This window comes from Muscardinus avellanarius (genome assembly GCF_963383645.1).
Source record: "Muscardinus avellanarius genome assembly, chromosome: 6".
Lineage (NCBI taxonomy): Eukaryota > Metazoa > Chordata > Mammalia > Rodentia > Gliridae > Muscardinus > Muscardinus avellanarius.
In genome coordinates this window covers 15,307,160-15,327,091 of record NC_137791.1, presented here as the reverse complement: position 1 = coordinate 15,327,091, position 19,932 = coordinate 15,307,160, and the positions used below count along the sequence as shown (strand labels likewise).

The 19,932-nt window shown below is 36.7% G+C and overlaps 1 protein-coding gene across 8 annotated transcripts in view; it reads left to right on the top strand.

Moving 5' to 3' along the window:
- Positions 1-19,932, top strand: part of INPP4B (inositol polyphosphate-4-phosphatase type II B) — a gene marked incomplete at both ends in the record, with an annotated part of 387,908 nt that overhangs the window by 145,177 nt on the left and 222,799 nt on the right. For 6 of the 8 annotated variants that reach the window (XM_080697036.1, XM_080697033.1, XM_080697032.1 and 3 more), the window contains 2 exons: positions 12,282-12,393; positions 16,985-17,057. In XM_080697036.1, coding sequence (XP_080553162.1) covers positions 12,282-12,393; positions 16,985-17,057 — 185 coding nt within the window. Of the gene's footprint in view, positions 1-12,281; positions 12,394-16,984; positions 17,058-19,932 lie in introns of those variants that run through there. The other 2 variants (XM_080697038.1, XM_080697037.1) reach the window with 1 other exon arrangement.

Below are 19,932 nucleotides of genomic sequence, written 5' to 3'. Positions count from 1 at the left end.
AGATCAGCATTTTCTTTCTGAGGAAGAAATTGAACAAATGAATTGTATAGTATATCACCTTCTGAAACTGGCTTCATCCAGTCAGACTAATGATTTTGAAATTCAGCCAAGTTACTTTTTATAAAGGTTTCTCTTTATTGATGACTAATATTCTGTGGCACAGATATTCCACAGTTTAGCTAATCATTCATAATAAATGGTGTTTTGATTGTTTCTGGTTTTTCATGATTATGGATGGGACTACTAAAATTTTTATGTGTAGTTTTTAATGTGATCCTAAGTTTTCCTTTCTCTAGAGTAAATATCTATGATTGGATTGCTGGGTCATATGGCAAATATTTAGCTTTATAATAAACAATTGAGCCATTTTCCATGTCAACAATGTATAAGGGTTTCTATCTCTCTGAATATTTGCCAGCTATTCTGTGGTGTCAAAGTGGCATCTCATTGTGATTTTAATTTTCATCCAAACCTAATGATAAATACTGTTGAAAATTTCATGTGTTTTTTTTCCATTCATACATGCTTTTCTAAAACATGCTGTATAAGTGTTTTTGCATATTTATTAAGTCACTTGGTTTTATACTGTTGAGTTTCTTAGAATTTTATTTGCAAAATATGATTATACATTGTAGTGAGAGTCAAAGTGCTACATACATATATGCACACACATGTTTTGGTAAGCTTTTCCTCTAATCTGTCCCGTTACTCCTGTTCTCCCTCCATATACATACAAGTAAGGTTGTTAGTGATACCTTACATGGTGATACCTTACATAATAGAGAAACCTATTATTATTTGGTCAGTTTTCTTCCTTATGCATCCTTTCCCCCCTTTTCTCCTCCTTCCCAAATCCCTTCCAATACTCTACTGGTCTTATTCCTTATTATCATAAAGTTTACTTCTTTTCCTATATTCCTTTCTAGCTCCCAACATACAAGCATCGCTATGGTATTTTAACTTGAATTTATGAAAGATTCTGAGGAATGGTAGAGCTGACTTACATAGTGGTTCAATTCCTAGTCTTTTAAGAAACCCCGACACTTATTTCCATAGAAGTTGTGCTAATTTACAGTCCTACCAACAGTGTACATGTGCTCCTTTTTTCTCACACCCTTGCCAGAATTTATTATTTTTTGAATTCTTGATGACTGGCATTCTAGCTAGGGTTAGATTATATCTGAGTGTAGTTTTGATTTGCAGTTTTCTGATTGTTAATGATGGTGAACACTTTTTAAAAATATATTTGTTGACCATTTTTATGTCTTCCTTTGAGAAGTTTCTATTCAGTTCAGTTGACCATTTTTTTTATTTGGTTAATTTATTTTTATGTTTTTTGAGTTCTTTGATAGTCTAGATATTTTGTAGTACATCAGTACATAAACAGAATGAAAGGCAAAAATCAGATGACCATCTAAAGAGATACAGAAAAGGAATTTCATAAAATATAACACCTATTCATGATAAAAAAAGGAACACTGAAGAAATTAGGGATAGAAAGAAATCACCTCTATAAACTTCAAAAATACTAGGAGAAAGCATAGAACTACCTCTCCAACATATAGTCATGGACAAAGACTTTATTAGCAAGACCCTTTTTAATTTAGGAAATAAAACCAAGCATTAATAAGTTAGATAGAATCAAAATAAGAAGCTTCTGTGTACTAAAGTAAATAAGAGTATGAGGAGAGAGCCTATGAAATGGGATAGAATCTTTGCCCATACTCCTCTCATACTGTTGAATATTGAGAGCTCTTTATATGTTTTGATAAGTAATTTGAAGATATTTTGATAAGATAAGTAATTGGAAGATATTTTTTCCTAGATGGAAACTTATCTTTTCTTGTAATAATTTCTTTCAAAGAATGAAGCTTGTCAATTTTGATTAATTTCAGTTTACTTTTTTTGTTGTTTTTAGGTCATGATATTAGTGTCATAGTTTAGAACTCTTTGCCTAAGCCTGGCTCACAAAGATTTTTCTCTGAATCATTTTTTAAAAGTTATGTTCTTATATTTTATATTTTGGTCTATTAACCTTAAATTATCTATAGCTTAAGTTGTTACATTTAGGCACAGTTTTATTTTTTTATTACAAATGGATATGTAATTGTTGCAATATAATTTGAAAAGTCTATTGTGTTACCCCATTTAGTTGTCTAAAATCAATTGACCATCTTGCTTCTTTATTTGATTTGATTTTAAATTTGTCTGCTCTTTCATCAAAACTACATCATTTTGAAAGAGTATATCTTAAAATTAGCTACTGCAATTTCTCCATTTTTTATTATTTCTTTTATTTAAATTTTTATTGGTGCATTGTAGTCTTACATCTTAATGGGGTACAAGATGGTGGAGACACACATGCACACATCACCCAATTAGTGCTTACCCAATCCCCACCCCATTCCCTCCCCCTCGCTCCTTTTCATGTTTGGCTTAGCGTTTGATATTGATATGTTTGCTAAAGTACATCATGTGCATTAAGAATTTCCCTCTTACCCCTCCCATCCCCTCAGGTCGCCTTATTTTCTCATCTATAGAATCTCCTTCTTCATCTAGCGTTCCTCCTATGACCATTTCCCCCCCTAGCTTCTGCATCTTAGGGAGAGCATCCAATTTCTTATTTTTGTGACTGACTAATCTCACTTAGCATAATGCTCTCCAGTTCCATCCATTTCCCTGTAAATGATGTAACTGTGTTTTTCTTTATGGCTGAGCACAGTTTCATCATGTACATATCTCATAGCTTTATAATCCATTCATCTGTTGATGGACATCTCGGCTGTTTCCATCCTTTGTTCTTAATATTATCTCAGCTATTCTATTTCCTTACAACTTTCAAATTAGCTTATAAATATCTGCAAAAAGAATCTTACTGGAACTTGATTAGTATTACATTAACTTTATATATCAGGGGAGAAATGACATTTTTATAATGCTGTATCTTCTAACCCATGATGCAAGTATGTTAATTTGTTGACCCTTCTTTAATTTTTTCCATTAACAATTATAATTTTCAACACAAAGATATGCATTTTTGTTCAAGTTATACCTAAAATTTTTATTTATCTTGGACTAGCTGTGTGTACACTGTTTAAAAAAGAAATCTGGTTTCCGATTGTTCATTCCTAGATGTTTGTATATTAACATGATGTCCTGTGGAACTCTCTGGTTTCGATCTCACTTCTATTTTCAAAACCTTCATAGTATTGTTTGGATCTGTCATTTATGTCTGTTTTCCAGATGACTCTCTGGATGGTGATCTGCCCCATAAATCATTTCTCGAGGTTTCTGATACATGTCTTCATATGAGGTCTATGCATTCTATGCATATAACATATAAAGACTATAAACTATATTTCTTTTCACATAAGATTGTATAACCAAAAGCAAAAGGTCTATGCATTCTCTTTTTGGCTTTCCCTTTTGATCCTCTAGACAGAAAGCTTGAGTTTTATTTACTCTCTCTGCACTGAAACTCCATCCTCTTTCTATGGCTATGTGGCAGAAGAATGGAGGAAAAAAAGAGGTAAAGATCATTCATGCCACAATTTTGTTGATCCCCACTGTTCCAATCACAGAGGAAATATTATAATTTTATAGGAACCAACGGGTTTTCATAGAAACCTGTGGGTCCTGGTTTCTGCCATTTGTGTTGCTGCCGCGACTCTTACTTCAAGATTACTTGGGAGTTAGAGCATGAGAGAGTGGAGAAGAAGAAAGAATTCTCCATTCATTTATTGAGTGTTAGGAGTCCTCTTCCCTCTACCGTGATGCTATCTACCTACACTGATGCTTACCTTTGGTTTGGAGGCTCTTTTGAGTCTATTCCAAGAGATACTAGAGGTGAGAAATGGTAACCTCACTGCTAGCTCAGTGAGACTTAAGATTCCAACCTTCATTTCCAATTTTCCTGATATTATTTATCTCCGAAGTCTTCAAATGTTCTAGCTGCATGTATTGTGTCCAGATTTATAGCTAAATTGTGTGTGTGTGTGTGTGTGTGTGTGTGTGATGGTGTGTGTGATGGTGTGGCCTGTGTTTCCTTGTTACCTACCACTGTAATCTTACTGGCAGATCTTGATATTATATTCATTTTAAAGTAATTTTGATTGTTTTCGATTCCGGATAAAGGCATTTCCAAGAAGCCAACCTTGTTTTCTCACTTTGCTGATAGAATGTTTCTTAATTCAAAGAGATAGTTTCTATTTCATTTTTATTAAAACAAGTTTTAACATATAACTTATTATATTTTTTAATAAGGCCTGTAAAGGACAGACTTTGTTTTGGTTTATTTGCATTCATGGGTAATACAGTTTTTAGCAATAAAGAGGAATGGACAATCCAAGTAGTCTCAAGCACTGATGGTCAGTCTTTCTATAATGTGTTCTAAAGCTCTGTGGCATAGACTATATAACTGTAATTCTCATTACCAGATATTAAGACATTTTTAAGACCTAAGACCTTTTGCTTTTGGTTATACAATCTTATGTGAAAAGAAATATAGTTTATAGTCTTTATATGTTATATCTGGTAAATCTTTATAAAAGACTGAGTTACCTGTTCCAGTCACTCAGCTGTTTACTACACAGAGAGCTAGCCCCATTACCACAGACTCTGTTACTCAAACTTCACTGTGCTTTCCATTAAACCATCCTCCATTGTTTAATGGTGTGTGATGAGGTAGATCAATTTGAATAAAAATACCGAGCTGTCTATAAACTTGACAGTTCAGAATATAAGATGGGGAAAGACAGGCTATTCAGTTCAACCTTTATGTGTAGGGCATAATTGTATATAATGTTATTAGCAGTACTGGTAATTGGTAATTGATCCCAGGGGCATTCTACCTCTGAGATACACCCTAGCCCCATTTTTTTATTCTTTATTTTGAAACAAGGTCTCACTAAGTAGCTGAGGCTGGAGTCTGTCTGCAAAACCTGTTATCCTCCTGCTTCAGCCTCTCAACTACTGGGATTACAAATGTGCACCACCATACTTATATACTTTATTAGTAAATTTTTAAAGTGTGTGTGTGTGTGTGTGTGTGTGTGTGTGTGTGTGTGTGTGTGTGTGTGTAGTACTGCAGAACCCCAGGGACTTTCTAACTCCAAGTTATCTCCCATCCTAATTTTTATTTTTGCATTTTTGCAGTACTAGGAATGGAACTCAGGGGCATTCTACCTTCAAGCTACACTCCCAGTCCTATTTTTTATTCTTTTTTGTTTTGAAACAGGGTCTCACTGAGTTGCAAAGAACCTCACTAAGTAGCTGAGGTTGTCTGTGAGCTGTGATCCTCAGATCTCAGCCTCCTGAATTCTGGGATTACAGGCATGAGCCACCACACCTGGCCTTTTTTTTTTTTTTTTAAGACTGTCTAATTTGTTAAGATTCTCACTAAATTCCCAAGGCTGGTCTCGAATGTGTGATCCCCTATCTCACTCAGCCTTCCATGTATCTGAATTATAGGCAAATGCCACCAAGTCCAGCAATAAATGACTTTTAACATGGGAAACAAAATAAAATAGTGAAAACAGAGCTTTAGGAGGAGAACTAAATTGGATGAAATAGAAGACAAAGATACTTGAAAATAGGAAGTTGATTCTTCAAGAATAACAGGGGAGACTTGGTCCACTGGGATGTTGCTATTGGGAAACCATGCCTGGAGGACACATGGAGGAAGATTCAATAGGACTTAGTGACGGATTTGAGGATAAAGACAAGGCACAGGCAGAAATGGACTATTTGTGGTTTAGGTGGTTTTTTTCTAGATTTTTTCAGAAATTTATTAAAATTGATGCCATGTCTTCTATCATCCCATGAGCATCCAACCAGCAAGCTGCCTTTCAAAGCGCAAAGCCATGACTCTTGCCACACGTGCCCTTCAAAGATTCCAGGATGTTTAACAGGTCTACCTGTATTACTACTGGCCTTGAACTCCTGGGTTCAGTAATAGTCCTTCTTCAATCCTTCAGAGTGATAGGCAGTGCCTAACTTCACCAATCCTTTGCTTAAAGCTTCTTGCGCCATTCTCTATGCCAGGTTTGATCCTTACACCTTTAAAAGTGATTAGGGGGACATGGAGGTTCCACCTGGTTCACCTGAAGTCGTTCCTCCCTAGGTCCTAAGCAGCCAGTCCCTTGAGCCATGGCCTCAGGGGTACAAGATAAGAAACAGCAAGTTGTACTGGTCGAGTCTGATGGCTGGACCAGCCTCATTATTTTAATTTCTGCTTAAACGTTTCTGTATGGATCCTGAATTCGGTTCACAGTGGTTTAGTAAAATGACATGCTACTGATATTAGTAAATTTGAGTTTGAGGAAATGAAGAGTTAGGTTTCAGGCTTACAGAATGTGAAGTGATGATCATAAGACCAAAGGAATTTGGAATTTTGGATAGGGAAATTGAGGATAACTTGCCAATATAGAATTGTGGTTGATATTCATAGAAGGAAAGTTTAAACTCATGACAAGGGGCGGAATTTCTAGAGATGAGTTTATAATGAGAACCACAAATTTTTCAGGACTAAATCTTGGTGTATGTTAGCTTTTTTATGGTAATGGGGATTGAACCCAGAGGCATTCTACCCCTGGGCAACCCTCCAGCCCTTTTTATTTTTTGCTTTGAGACAGGGGATCTCTAGATTACTGAGAGTCTCACTACGTTGCTAAGGCTGTCCTTGAATTTGGAATCCTCCTGACTCAGTCTCCCAAGTACTGGGATTATAGATGTGTGCCACCATGCCCAGATTGTATTAGCTATTAATATTAAGATACTAAGAACTACTGAAAAGTTTTATCTGACTCTTAGTTTGAAAAATGATGTCGCTTCTGACATGCATGCATTTGGTCCATAACAGAGATCCATGCATGCATTTGATCCATCTTCAGTGCTACATACCTAGACTCTTACTTTTGTTGGTCTTTTTGTCTTAAGTAAATCTGTCACTGCCTCATTCTTGTGTCACCAGGAAGAGCACCATCCTGGCATTTGCTCACTGACTGTTGACTTCTGGCCTTTGATTACTTTCCTGTCCAGTGAGGTTTTTCTTTTCTAGTTGCACGTGTTGAGGTGGTTTAAATGCAAGGTACATCTCGAGCTGCAGACCCCCGTGCATGACTGTGGTGTTACTTTATATTCACAAAGACTGTCAGTGCCAACCATGGCTTCTCCCTGGATGTTTACAGCACCATTTGTTGGTCTGCATCCTGTGGCATTTCCAGAGAAGAGGAGTTACTTCTAGTTTGCTGTTTAACATTTCCAGATGTATTGTTTTCCCCACCACCCGCTTCATGTGCCCTTCTGCTCTAGTAAGGATGGCAGAGTAAGTTTAGAGAAAGAGCATCATTAAATTCCCCTTTGTTCAAAAACTGTTCTAACAAAGACGATTTCCTTTCCTTCTGTCTTCTAAAATCATTTATAGGTTTCAGCTTGTGAGATTGAATATTTCATTAGGAAGCATTCGGGGAGTTATTTTTAAAGGCAGATGTTAAAGGGACTCAATTATTGATGTCTTTTTATCTGAAAGCCTAGGTGAGAAGAAGCTATGGATTTGTGTTGCCGAGATTTACCTCTTCTTGTTCTTCCAAATCTTGTTGGCATGGTTCAATATTTAAGTCTCTCTGCTGATAGGGGAACCTCAGGTTGTGCTCAAAACACTCAGCAGCCATGAGCTATCATTCTTTTCCTTCTCTTTCAAGTATCTGCTCTCACCAGCAGATAATGATCCAGCAATACTCTCTGAAATGTCATAGGTTTTTCTTTAACTTGTGTAGATTGAGGTATTTATACCTGCAGCCTCGTTGTCACATGAATTGTGCTAGGAAAGGATATAATATTTTTCTGTTGGATTTGTTGTTCAGTTAGTCCTCAAGTTTGGCGTGCATTTGGTTCCTTGCAGGGAGAGGGGACTGGGGATGGGAAGGTGGGGAGTATGAAGGAGAAATTTTCCTTGAGTCCATATAAGAGTTGATGGCCGACCATGCCTATAACGGAATAGGAGAAGTGAATAGGATTTGGGGACCTTAAGTGTAGATATTATGAAATAGCTTGAGGAGACCAATTTGATTTTTCAGTAAAAAAGCTGAAATCCAGAAAAATGAAATGATGTGTACTTGGTCACATAGCTAATTAATGACTGAGATGGAAGTAGAACTTGTGTTTCTTGATTCTTAGCCAAAACTCTCTTTTTTAATACTTTTATTGGTGAAATATAGTGTTATATCATCATGTAATTCATAGTGATGATGACAGCACTATTGGCTTTCCCCTGGCTCCCTCTCCACTAACCCCCTTCCATATAGGATATTGAGATTGGCTTTGGTATTCTCACATACATGCATAATGCCAAAGGAAGTGATTTCTTCCTTGATTCTCCCTTGCCCCTCCCCCTAGCCCACCTGCCTGGATCAACTCAAATTTCTTCTCCATTATCTGGAATCCCTCTTCTATCCCAATTACTCCCTACTTTCCACATATGAGAAAAACCTAAATTCTCTTTAATATCTCTTCTATGAAGATGTGATGAATTTCCATTGTTGAAATCCAGCATAATTTGGGTAATTAATAATGGTTAAGCTATTATTACTTAGCTCCCAAGAACCCAATGCATGATAAGAATAAATTATTTTCCTAAATTCCTATAAAGTCATCTTTGAAGGGACTTTTAGGAACATAAAATTAATACTTCATTTTTTAATTTTCTGATTAAAAAGAGGTGTGATATTTATATTCTTTTTATATTGTACTTTAATGACAGGTGAACCATGATTTGAAGTGTCTTGCGTTCAGTTGTAGCCAAGATTCACCATTCTGTCTCTTGTAAATGTGAGATGAGGAGACAAATTTTGGGGTACTCTCGAGCTGCCAATCTAAAATGATTTGGAGGAAGAAATATAGTGGTAGAATTCAATAGTATCTCTAGGTTAAGGAAGCTCCTTGTTTTAATCCTACTCAGCCACCAGTTGGGAGCCAGTAGGAGAGAAAGTAAAAAACTCAAAAAGGCAGAAAAATCATTGAACAAATAGCCAGATGTTAAAAGGGGAGGGGGGTAGATAGAGTTATAGCTCAGAAATTTACTTCCGTTGCATATTGCTTATTATTATTTTTTTTTTTGCAGTACTAGGGAACCTAGGAACATCCTACCAAGTTACACCCCCAGCCCTATTTTTTATTCTTCATTTTGAAACAGGGTCTCACTAAGTTGCAGAGGCCCTCGCTAAGTAGCTGAGGCTGTCTGCAAACTGTGATCCTCCTGTCTCAGCCTCCCCAATGCTAGAATTACAAGCGTGCGCCACCACGCCCGGCTGCTTATTCTACTACTCTAGCATTTGTGAAAGGTTCACTTGTATTGCAATAGTTATAGATTTGTATAATCAGCACTGCTAGGGCTTTAGGATTCATAGCAACATCTGTTATTATTAAGTCTATCTCCAGTGAGCATTCAATCACTCCTGAAATGCATATCCCATCAGATCCCATATGCTTTTATTGTAATCTTGGATATCTGATTCAGTAATATTTTTGGAGAGAATTCAAATTAAGTATAATTTGATACATTAATGGCAATAGTGATTCTACTCAAGCTGCTTCTGTACCCATACTACTACTAGGATGAAGAAGGGGGAAGGAAGAGGCAGTGACCTTATATAAGGCACAGTGATGAGCACTTTACATCAATTGTATCACACAGTTTAATCCAGAAAAGGAGGCTCGAGTCACAGAGGAGGAAAACAGATGTATATGGTTATATGATTTGCTCGACTCCATCTTTGAATTCATATTTGTGAACATTATTTCGTATATCAGCCTGTTACATAGTCCTGGAGGAGACTGTGAAGAGTCTACCTATTGTTTCAAATCATTGGGTATATTACTTGGATTAGTTCAGTGAAAAAAATTAGAATGCTATACCTAGGCTATGCATTCTAAGAAATTAAGCTGGCTTAATTTCCTCACACAAAAATGTTAAGACAGTTCCTTTACAGAAGAAAAAGAGAAGTTTTATTTGTCAGAGAAAATCAATTTTGGCAATGAAAGTCTCAAACCTTTAGAATAAAAACAATCCATTGTACTAGTGAGAAGTCACATTGAACTCTTTATGAACTACAAGGTACTGATGAACTATGCAGAAGAATGCCACACCATGACTTGGAACTGGTTGTTATGTCATGCTTTAAGTGGGAAGTGTTGTCATTACTTATTGAAACCCATCCCAGAATTTGAGTACCTCTTTCTCTTGATGGATGTTTGAGTATTCTATATTAATGTCAAATGATTGAGTCAGTATTGTGATTGTCACTGATTTGAAAATTGCCAAGATGCATAAAATCTTAATATGCTATTTAACAATAAGTCGCTTTCTTTTCCTATGCATATCATCTTTATTTTTATTGTACCATGACATTCATTATGTATATGCAACCAGGATTTGACTACTCCATTTCCCTTATAAACATAATTCAAAACATTTGTACCCTTGTTTTGTTAGGAATTGTCAAGATCAAGTAACACGGCTGTGTTTTCTTTCCACTTCTGATACTCCTTATTGTAATTAGCATGTTGGTAAGCTATTCATACTAATTACTCTCTTTCTCTTTTTATTTTGGCGGGTCTGGGGCTGGAACTCAGGGATATTCGACCTCCGAACTACACCCCCTGCCCATTTCTTTTCTTTTCTTTTCTTTTCTTTTCTTTTCTTTTCTTTTCTTTTCTTTTCTTTTCTTTATTTTGAAACCAGCTCTCACTGAGTTGCAAAGGGCCTCACTAAGTAGCTGAGGCTGTTTACCAACCGCGATCCTCCGGTCTCAGCCTCCCAAATGCTGGAATTACAAGTGTGCACCACCACACCCGGCCCTCTTTCTCTTTTTTGATCCTTTTTATAATAAAATATCAGTGTTTCTAAGGAATTGATCGAAAGAATGCACCAATGATATTCAACCTACAGTTAGAACAAATTTCAGGGGAGAAGGTGACTAGAACAAAATGAAGTATCCTATAAATTTTGATTCAGTCAACTCACCCACACACAAGTTCAGCAACGTGTCAGATTTGGGGGGTGAACTGTGACCCATCTTCACAAGAAAGCTCAAAGGAAACTATGGTGTTGCATTCATGGCATAATGGCATCATCTGTTCTGTGGATTTTCTTGCTCAGAAAAAGAAACAGAATCTTAAAATGTGGTAATTTATTATTTGTTTAATTATTTTCCTATTTAGTATGTGTGTGTTTGTGTGTGTGTGTGTGTGTGTGTGTGTGTGTGTGGTGCTAGGGATTAAACCCAGGGGTCTCTTAGCTTCACCCTCAGCTCTATTTTTTTTTATTTATTTATTTATTTATTTATTTATTTATTTATTTATTTATTTGGAAACAGGACCTCACTAAGTTGCTGAGAGCCACACTGAGTTGCTGAGGCTGGCTTCTAGCCTGTGATCCTCCTGTCTCAGCCTCCCAAGGACTGAGAATACAGGCATGTGCCACCACACCCGCTCAAAGTATTGTTTAGCTTTCATTATAATTGCCAACCATAACATTTTATGTTAATTAAAACGAGGTCGTGGTTACAATAATTATAATAAAATTATCATCACTTTTAAGTGTAGAAGAGTTATTTCATGAACAACAGACAGGAAGGAAGAAGACAGAAACCTGGGGCTGCTACTCTGGACGAGTCTTTTTGTTTTTTTGAATCTTGAGTTCTTTGAAAAGTAAGAGGTTGTACTAAACAATCTTTAGGGTTGTGCTCTACATACTTATGTTTGCTAGGAGAGAGTCTTCATTACCTTTTCTCTCAGAAAGAAAAAATGTATTTTGGAATAAGGTCAAAGTTGGCTTTTGTAGCAGGTGTCCTAGCAATAGTGGGATCCATGGATGATTATTTTCTTTTCTGTTTTATTCAGCTGCAGTTTCTGTGATAGACAAGAACACTGTTGCATGCAATTGGTATGGAGGGGTCATAGCTTACCCTGTTACAGACATTCAGTGATTGTAAATAGGGCATTGGATCTTTATACTCAGTTCTTTCTCTGATGCTCCTCTGCGAGGGTTCAGGAGGATTCATCTTCGTGAAGAAGCTTTGTGAAGTCTATGGTCTTATTTCACGAGTTCATGACTATTTTTTATTTGAAATAAAAACACCACCATCATTAGTAATATGACTCTATTTTTAGCAGATTGTTTAAAGCAAAGCAAATAGCGATGTTTATAGTTTTCAGAACAAACATGTGTGGGGCAGGTCTTGAGAAAGAAGATTCTTACCACTGCCTTTCACTGTTTTCTGCAGAACTTCAGATGGTGGCAAAGTGGTTGGCACCATAGAAGTGAGCATTGTGAAGATGGGGGAGATCGAAGACGGAGACGCCGACCACATCACGACAGATGTGCAGGGACAAAAGGTAGGCGCTCAGTCAGCTCACAGCACAAATTAAATTAGAAACAATTGGCTTTGCCAGATGCAGGTATCATGACCACTCTGTGGGGTTTGAAATCTCATTATTCAAAAATTAAGTGAGAAATCAGCTGTGGAATTGAAACATAATGTGTGTGTGTGTTTTCTGCACTGAACCAGGGGCTCTATTTACATGGAGCTATGCAAAGCTCTGTGCAGTTCAGAAATGCCTTTCCCTTCACTGTGGGCTCCTTTACTGACGGCCCCCCTCCCCCCAGTTGGAACAAAGGTATTGATCACTGTTGTATTACCCCATAATTAACCCAGCAGGAGATGCCCAGAAGTTTCTGGGAGGGTGATTGCTGAAAGAAACCTGCACTCAACTCCCAAAGCCGTATTCGGAAAGAGAGGCAATTTTAATTTGGATTTCATTTTTATGTGAAGGAGGGCTGACTTAGCAAAAACTTTGTACCTTATGAAATTGCACAGAGAAAGAGGCAGGCACGAATACAATGCAGGGGGACAGATCTGAAGAGAAGACAATGCCAGCCAAAAGGGAAGCCGCTGTTTTGAAGCCCATGATAGAAGCCCAGTGCATACAAAAGGGGGTCCAGGATCCCCTCTTTCCACCTGCTGTCTTTGCTCTAAGAAAGAAAACATATAAATAGTAACCTAAATTCTATCTTAAGAATGCAATTGAAGTAATCCCAGCACCTAGGACCAACTTAAAATTGCTTATACCATTTAGAAGGAGGGATATGCTTTTTAAATATACTGTAATCTCATTTAAGAAAAGGTTAACGATTGCCTTTTTATAAGTGAGCCCATCTTTCCCCTCCCTCCCTTTATCTTCTAAGTGCAAAAGTAGACATAATTACGATGCCAAGCCCTGTAGCCATGTGCCATGTGACCAGAAGCAGAAATACTTCCAATTTCAAAGCAGAGCTGCTATCCCTGACTCTGAGTCCATTCCCAGCCACCCCTTTAATTCTCCTCTAGTTCAGCCACCCCTAGTCTCTAGACTGTCACTGTGATATGCTAACGTTTCCTTCCTTCCTTCCTTCCTTCCTTCCTTCCTTCCTTCCTTCCTTCCTTCCTCTTTCTTTTCTTTCTTTCTTTCTTTCTTTCTTTCTTTCTTTCTTTCTTTCCCTCTCTCTCTTTCCCCTTCCTTCCTTCCTCCTTCCTTCCTTCCTTCCTTCCTTCCTTCCTTCCTTCCTTCCTTCCTTCCTTCCTTCCTTCCTTCCTTCTTGCGGCACTCAGGATAGAACTCCAGGGCATTCTACTTCCGAGCTACACCCTCAGCCCTAATTTTTATTCTTTATTTTGAAACAGTCTCGCTGAGTTTCAAAGCCCCTTACTAAGTAGCTGAGGCTGTCCACAAACCGTGATCCTCCTGTCTCAGCCTCCTGCATGCTAGGATTATAGTGTGTGCCACCATGCCCTGCTCGGGCTAGAGTATATTGAATCAAGCATTTTTCACAAACGGAGAAGTTGGTACCTAGGAATATGCCCACCCACCGGAGTCCTACATAACGTTTCTGGCTCAGCAGTGTGAACTTTAGATGTAACTGAGCCTTTCTGGCAACAGAAGGTTGCAGCAGTAGCATACACCTCATATGAGTCATGAGTTGACAGAATTGGTGAGCACAACAGACATTGTTGGCAGTGGCTAAGCCTTGACCTTTTGCAAAGTTTTTTATAATGTTCAAATCAGCTCTTTTGGCAATCCCTAGGAATAGTCATGGCTGAGTCAAGATACAGTATGGTCCAATATGCACGATACTTAGAAGATTATATGAAAATAACTTTATCTCGGTGTTTTTTAAAGTGTGCTCTCAATCCTTGGGGGTTGTTTCTTAGAGATACAAATGCAAGGACCTTCTGTAGATCTGCTAACTCAAAATCTATATGAAATATATCAACACAATCTTCTACTAATGGTGGTTTTGGTCTTGAATGACTGCCATATGTAAAAAGAGAAAGTAACTGGAGTAGAATTTATTCCTAAAATAACATCTCTCTAACTTGTTTACATGATCTGAGAAGGAAGGAGTGAAATTCCTCTTAACACTATGGTGATTGTGATGTGCAATCTCATGTAGACAGAAGCAGATTAAAGCAGATGAAAGAGTGAAACCTATAGTTATCCTGGACTGCCATAACAAAATACCTGAGACTGGGTAGCTTAAAGAACAGAAATTTGCCTTCTTACAGTTCTGGAGGCCAGGAGATCCCAGATCAATGTGCCAAGTAATTTACTTCCTGGTGAGGAATAAATTGATAGTAGTTAACTTGGTAACTGTTTATTGGATAGTTTCTGTTTGGTGCCATGAATCTAAACTGTGAGAGCATTGTGTATAGTAGACCTTTAATATATAATAAAAAAGTGCGAAATGAGAATGCTACTAGGTTGAAACTGGCCTGCCTACCTTCCACTTGGATAGAAGATATGAATGTATGGAAATCACATTGCTGTACCCTTTTTGTAATTTAATATAGACCTTCTGTTAGGAAACATAAAGTTGTCTTAGATTACAAGGATCCAGGGCTGCTTCCATACAGGAAAGCAGTGTTTCAGAATGATGGCCTAATCATCGTGAATTATAGATTTCTCTAAAAGGGTTCAATTTAATCATTCTTATAAGTTATTGTTGATAAGATTTTTCTTTAGAAAAGAAGATGATTTGTCACTCTATATCAAGTTATTACATGGAAAGGTGTGATAAATAAATCATGAGAAAATTTATAGGCCAATCTGAGAATGCCATATTTAATTGGCCAGTAAAAAACCATGGTACATACTAGAACAAAACCCTATTATGATAAATATTGTATTTATGAAAAGTTATTCTATCAGCCCTGTATAAACTAAAGGAGGAGAAATATTAAAAATAAGAGAAATACAGAATTTTAATATGTCTAACATCATTACATATTTCCCTGATGATATGAGAAGTGTATTTCTTAACTAGCTATGGATTATAAGAAGGGGAGCATTTATGATATCTAATTGATCAGAAAAAAAACTAAAAAAATCAAATTTTAATTTATACTTGCAGTAATTCATTCTTTCGGTAAACTAGGGCCTCAGTAAAGTAATTTTTAAAGCACATTTTTTGTTCATCAGAAAATTTACTGAGTAGTGTGATGATTATTAGAGAAAGAAGTAGTAGACTATAAAAATATATACAGTAAAGTGCAAATGACCGATTTCAATTACTTGCCTTCCTCCTCAAAATGCTATAAACACTACATCTAAAGCAAACACTTCATGATTCCCAAAGAAGGTAAGGGGTAGGAAAAACACGTATTAGAACGGCTGGAAAATAGCCCAAGGGATTCTTGTTCAGCCTCCTGGGAAGGGTGGTCTGAGCCCATGGATTTTCTTGAGCAAAGCCCTGCAGGGTTTAGAGAAGGATGCTCTGCCTAGACCTCATTAGCTAAAGAATTTTATAGGCTGTTTATTTGTTTTGTTTACATATTTCTGTATATATTGGTATATTTGCAATGAAAATTCACTCTCCACCTTTTTTTGTGACACCCCCTTTTTCCTAGAAATAGAAGGAAATTCATTTGAGGAAACAAATGTTAGTTCTACCTATTGGTCTCCCATCAACTTCCTGGGGCCAGAAGAGTCTTTTCTCTGTTGGTTACATTTCCATAGAAACCCGAGGGAAAATTCCACCTTTGTGATGGATGGGCCGTTCTCTCCCATCATGGTTCATTCACTAGGAATATGACAACTTGCTCTTCCTTGTTTCTTCTTTCTGCCCACTGAGGTGTTGATATTCACAATAGTATGGATTTAATCTATTTATCAGGTAACTTAGAGATCAGGTTATCTATAAATGGTCCTCAAGCTTTATTTATTTTGATACTGGGAATTGAACCTAGGGACATGCTACCTCCAGGCCATATCTTAAGCACTTTTTTATTTTATTGAGAAACAGGATCTAACTAATTTTTTATTTTAGTAAGAATTAGGGTCTCACTAATTTTCTCAGGCTGGCTTTGAACCTGTGACCCTCATATATCAGCTTCTCAAATACCAGGATTACAGGCATGGGCCACCATGCCTAGCATAGCCCTCATACTTTACAAGCATGTACTTGTATTGTTTTGCTAGAGACAAAAATATTCTTTGTTCTATATAACTAGATGCTTCAACATATTTTAGCTTATACTTAAAAGTTACATGTCCTTAAAATCTAGAAAATAATTTATTTTCCATTAATCAAAAATTAGTCCAAGTGAAAGAAAAGAAAGCAATTCAGCTAGTCTGTTATGATTTACTCTACTAAGAATGTATCCTTAAAACACTGGGACAATCCTTTCTATCACTTTTTACATTATTTCCTGTGTAGCCTTCAGCCCAAACTGAAATGTAGTCTGTAATTATATCATGACAAATAAGCATATTTCACATAGATGGAGGAGGCATATCACAAATTAAATAAGCTTCATAGCAAAGATAAGACTAGAAACCATTTTCCAAAGATTATTTGCTTAAAATCATGTATATCACCTCATGTTCTCATTTCTACAAAAAAATTCTCATTTTTATTATTTACAAATACATTTCCTCCCCCCCCCTCCAGTGCGCACTGGTATATGACTGTATGGGCCCAGAAAATGTGAGCGGAAAAGACAACTTACCTTTCTTGAATGCAGGTATGTATCTTGTTTTTGGATACTTATAGTCATGGCATATGAACCTAAGTCTTAATTTTCTACAAATACAACACTAAACCTTGGTGACATTCTCACAGAATCACTTCTGAGCATTTAATACATGATCTGGTAAATCAGACGGAGGCAGCAGCGTGGGAGCTGATCCTCCGAATCCACAGGAAATATTATAAACACCCTAGTTATACGGCAGGACAAAACAATTCCTTTTGATTACTGAATTGAAATTATTTGAAACAATGAACACTGGAAGATGGGCTAAGTAATAGAAATATGGACCTCTTGTTTAATTTGACTTTATAGTTACAGATTTCAGAGAGTGAAATTGTGGAAACAGTAGACTGATGGATTCAGGAGGAAACATTCATAACCACATTTGTACATTCCCAGGTGTGGATCTGTGCAAAATCTGTGCATGGTGTTACTCCTAGTAACACACTTCAATTTCAGCCAGCCACCAGTGTACTGAAGGTATTTATGAATAAAATTGAGATGTATGGTACTGTTGAGACACATGTGACAATATGAATAGGTAGAATTGAGTAGCTTTCTAAAATGTTGGTATAAGTTATATGATTAATAATTAATAATAATAATAAGTAATAACCACTGTGGTAATAGGTGCATGCTAACTGCCTCTGTCAGTCTTCTGATAGACCATGGGGACAGTGCTGTCATTATCAGGAATTGACAGATGAGGAAATTGTTCAGTGTCCCCTACCGAGTAAATAGTGATGGGTCCAGAATCTCAGCCCGTTTGGTACTGAGGCCTTTGCCCGTAAGTACTAGGCCGTGCTACTAATTAGCAAGTTGCTGTCACAATAACATAAAAGTCCTGCCATTTTTTTCTTGCCCTGTAATGTTGTACTTTTAAATAGTGACATAGATAGCATGAAAATTAGATTAATGAATGGTATGGAACTTCAAAGGCTTCCTAATATATAACCCCTAAATTATTAGCCGTTTTTCCCTGTGGGAGGCAGTTAATAATAGGGGAAGGAGAAGGGAAGGCACCCCTTTGGCTGTATTTATACACACAGAGGAATCAAATTAAATGTAATTGAGAAATATATTAAAAAGTCAACTCTACTTGGATTTCTTGATTAAATTTAGAATAATTACTTCTCAACCTGTGACCAAATGGTCTAAGATTTTTGTTTGTTTCTTTCTTTTGTTGATTGTTTTTTATGGAACACTTAATGTCAGGAGATATGCATTAAATAATAGTGAAGGGTCTCCAGAGACAGCTAGATCATCTATATAACATAAAGGTATCTGATAAATTATCAGTGTGGTTGAGTTAAATGAAGTATTGTCAAAGAGTCCTCTTCACATGGATTTTTTTAACCTGAAAGTTTATTGTATTTTTAGGCTTTTAATGTACCCAGATAATCTATTTCACTTATTAAATGTCAATTTTGAGAAAGTAAATTTGAGTGTGACAGATATCAAGTTCATGTTAAGAATAGTCTGAATGATTCAAGCTATCACTCAAATCATCTACAGTGTAATTATAAGATTTTTAAAATGATTCATTCATGGAAACCTTGTCACTCTTGTGTGGGTACAGAAAGAAATACTGTTTTAAGATACTGAGTAGTTAAATGTAAAGTTCAAAGAGAAAGCGAAAACTTACTCTTAAGCAAACAAATACATCACCTCAGGAAGATGTGACAGAGATAAAATAGTGAAAAATAAATCCAGACCTGCTGGTATCTGGGTCTAAAATCTACAAGGCCTGGGTCTTGGGAGCCATTCTAATTCTTTCAGATTACAAGGTTATTGTTATGTGTATGTTATAATAAGACAAAATATGACAGCAGACATGGAATTGATGGCAAGAACTGCTTTCTGCACTTGAAGCACACTTGCTCGGTGAATGAAAGATGACGGGCTCTTGCTTTTCTCCTTTCATAGAAGGTGACAATTTGTACGGCAATTCTCCACTTGGTTCTCAAGATATTTCTAAGTGAATTTAGTCCATTCAACCCAAGGACCACTCTGAACCTAGAGTATTTGCCACAACTATTTTTCAAGTCATTTTACATTAGGGAAAATCAGACTAAATCAAAATCAGTGTTGTAAAGTGTAGTTATTTTTTTAATTTGAAAACACAAACCAAGCACGGCACATAAAATACCTGTTTTAAAATAAAAAGTGCACCGTGCAGGCATAGAATATGGATGACTTTGGCCCGCGTGTACCTTTGTCTTTTGATGTATTTATTCATCTGTCTAAACTCAGCAACTTTGGAGTGCATCCATTAAATTCCCATGTGGTATTTTCTTTTTTAATCTGTAGGCAAAGGGAGCTATTGACATTCTCCTCAAGGCTTTGCATTAGGGTATTATATGGAACTTGCCAGTCTCCAGTGAGTTATGAAGTAGGTATTGAGTGAGTGGGAGAGGCTGTCATATCTCAGAGCAGTTCTTCACTATTCTATTTATATCTCCAGAGGTTTCATTTATTATTCAGGAAATTCACTTATCTATTGTAAAAAGAGAAAAAAAGTACTTCACCCTAAGGTCTCACCCTTTTCGTAGTCTGTTTACCTTGCAAGTTGAATGTTTAATTCTGGAGTTTGGGGAGCTGAGGGCAGAAGGAGAGGAAGGAAGAGGAGGGGCAGTGGGGTCAGGATTTACAATTCTATAGATTCCTGGGTCTCTTAGCTGTGCAAGCAAAGGAACCAGACAGTAGAAGACACAGTAAGTATGAGATATGGGACGCTCTTATTTACTGACTTTCTAAATATATAGCCCATAGATTAAAGTTGTTAAAAACAGTAGGCTCTCCTTTTTAATTCTTTACTTATTTGTTTAAGAAAAATGGTAGTATGAAACCTTAATGGAATTCAGTG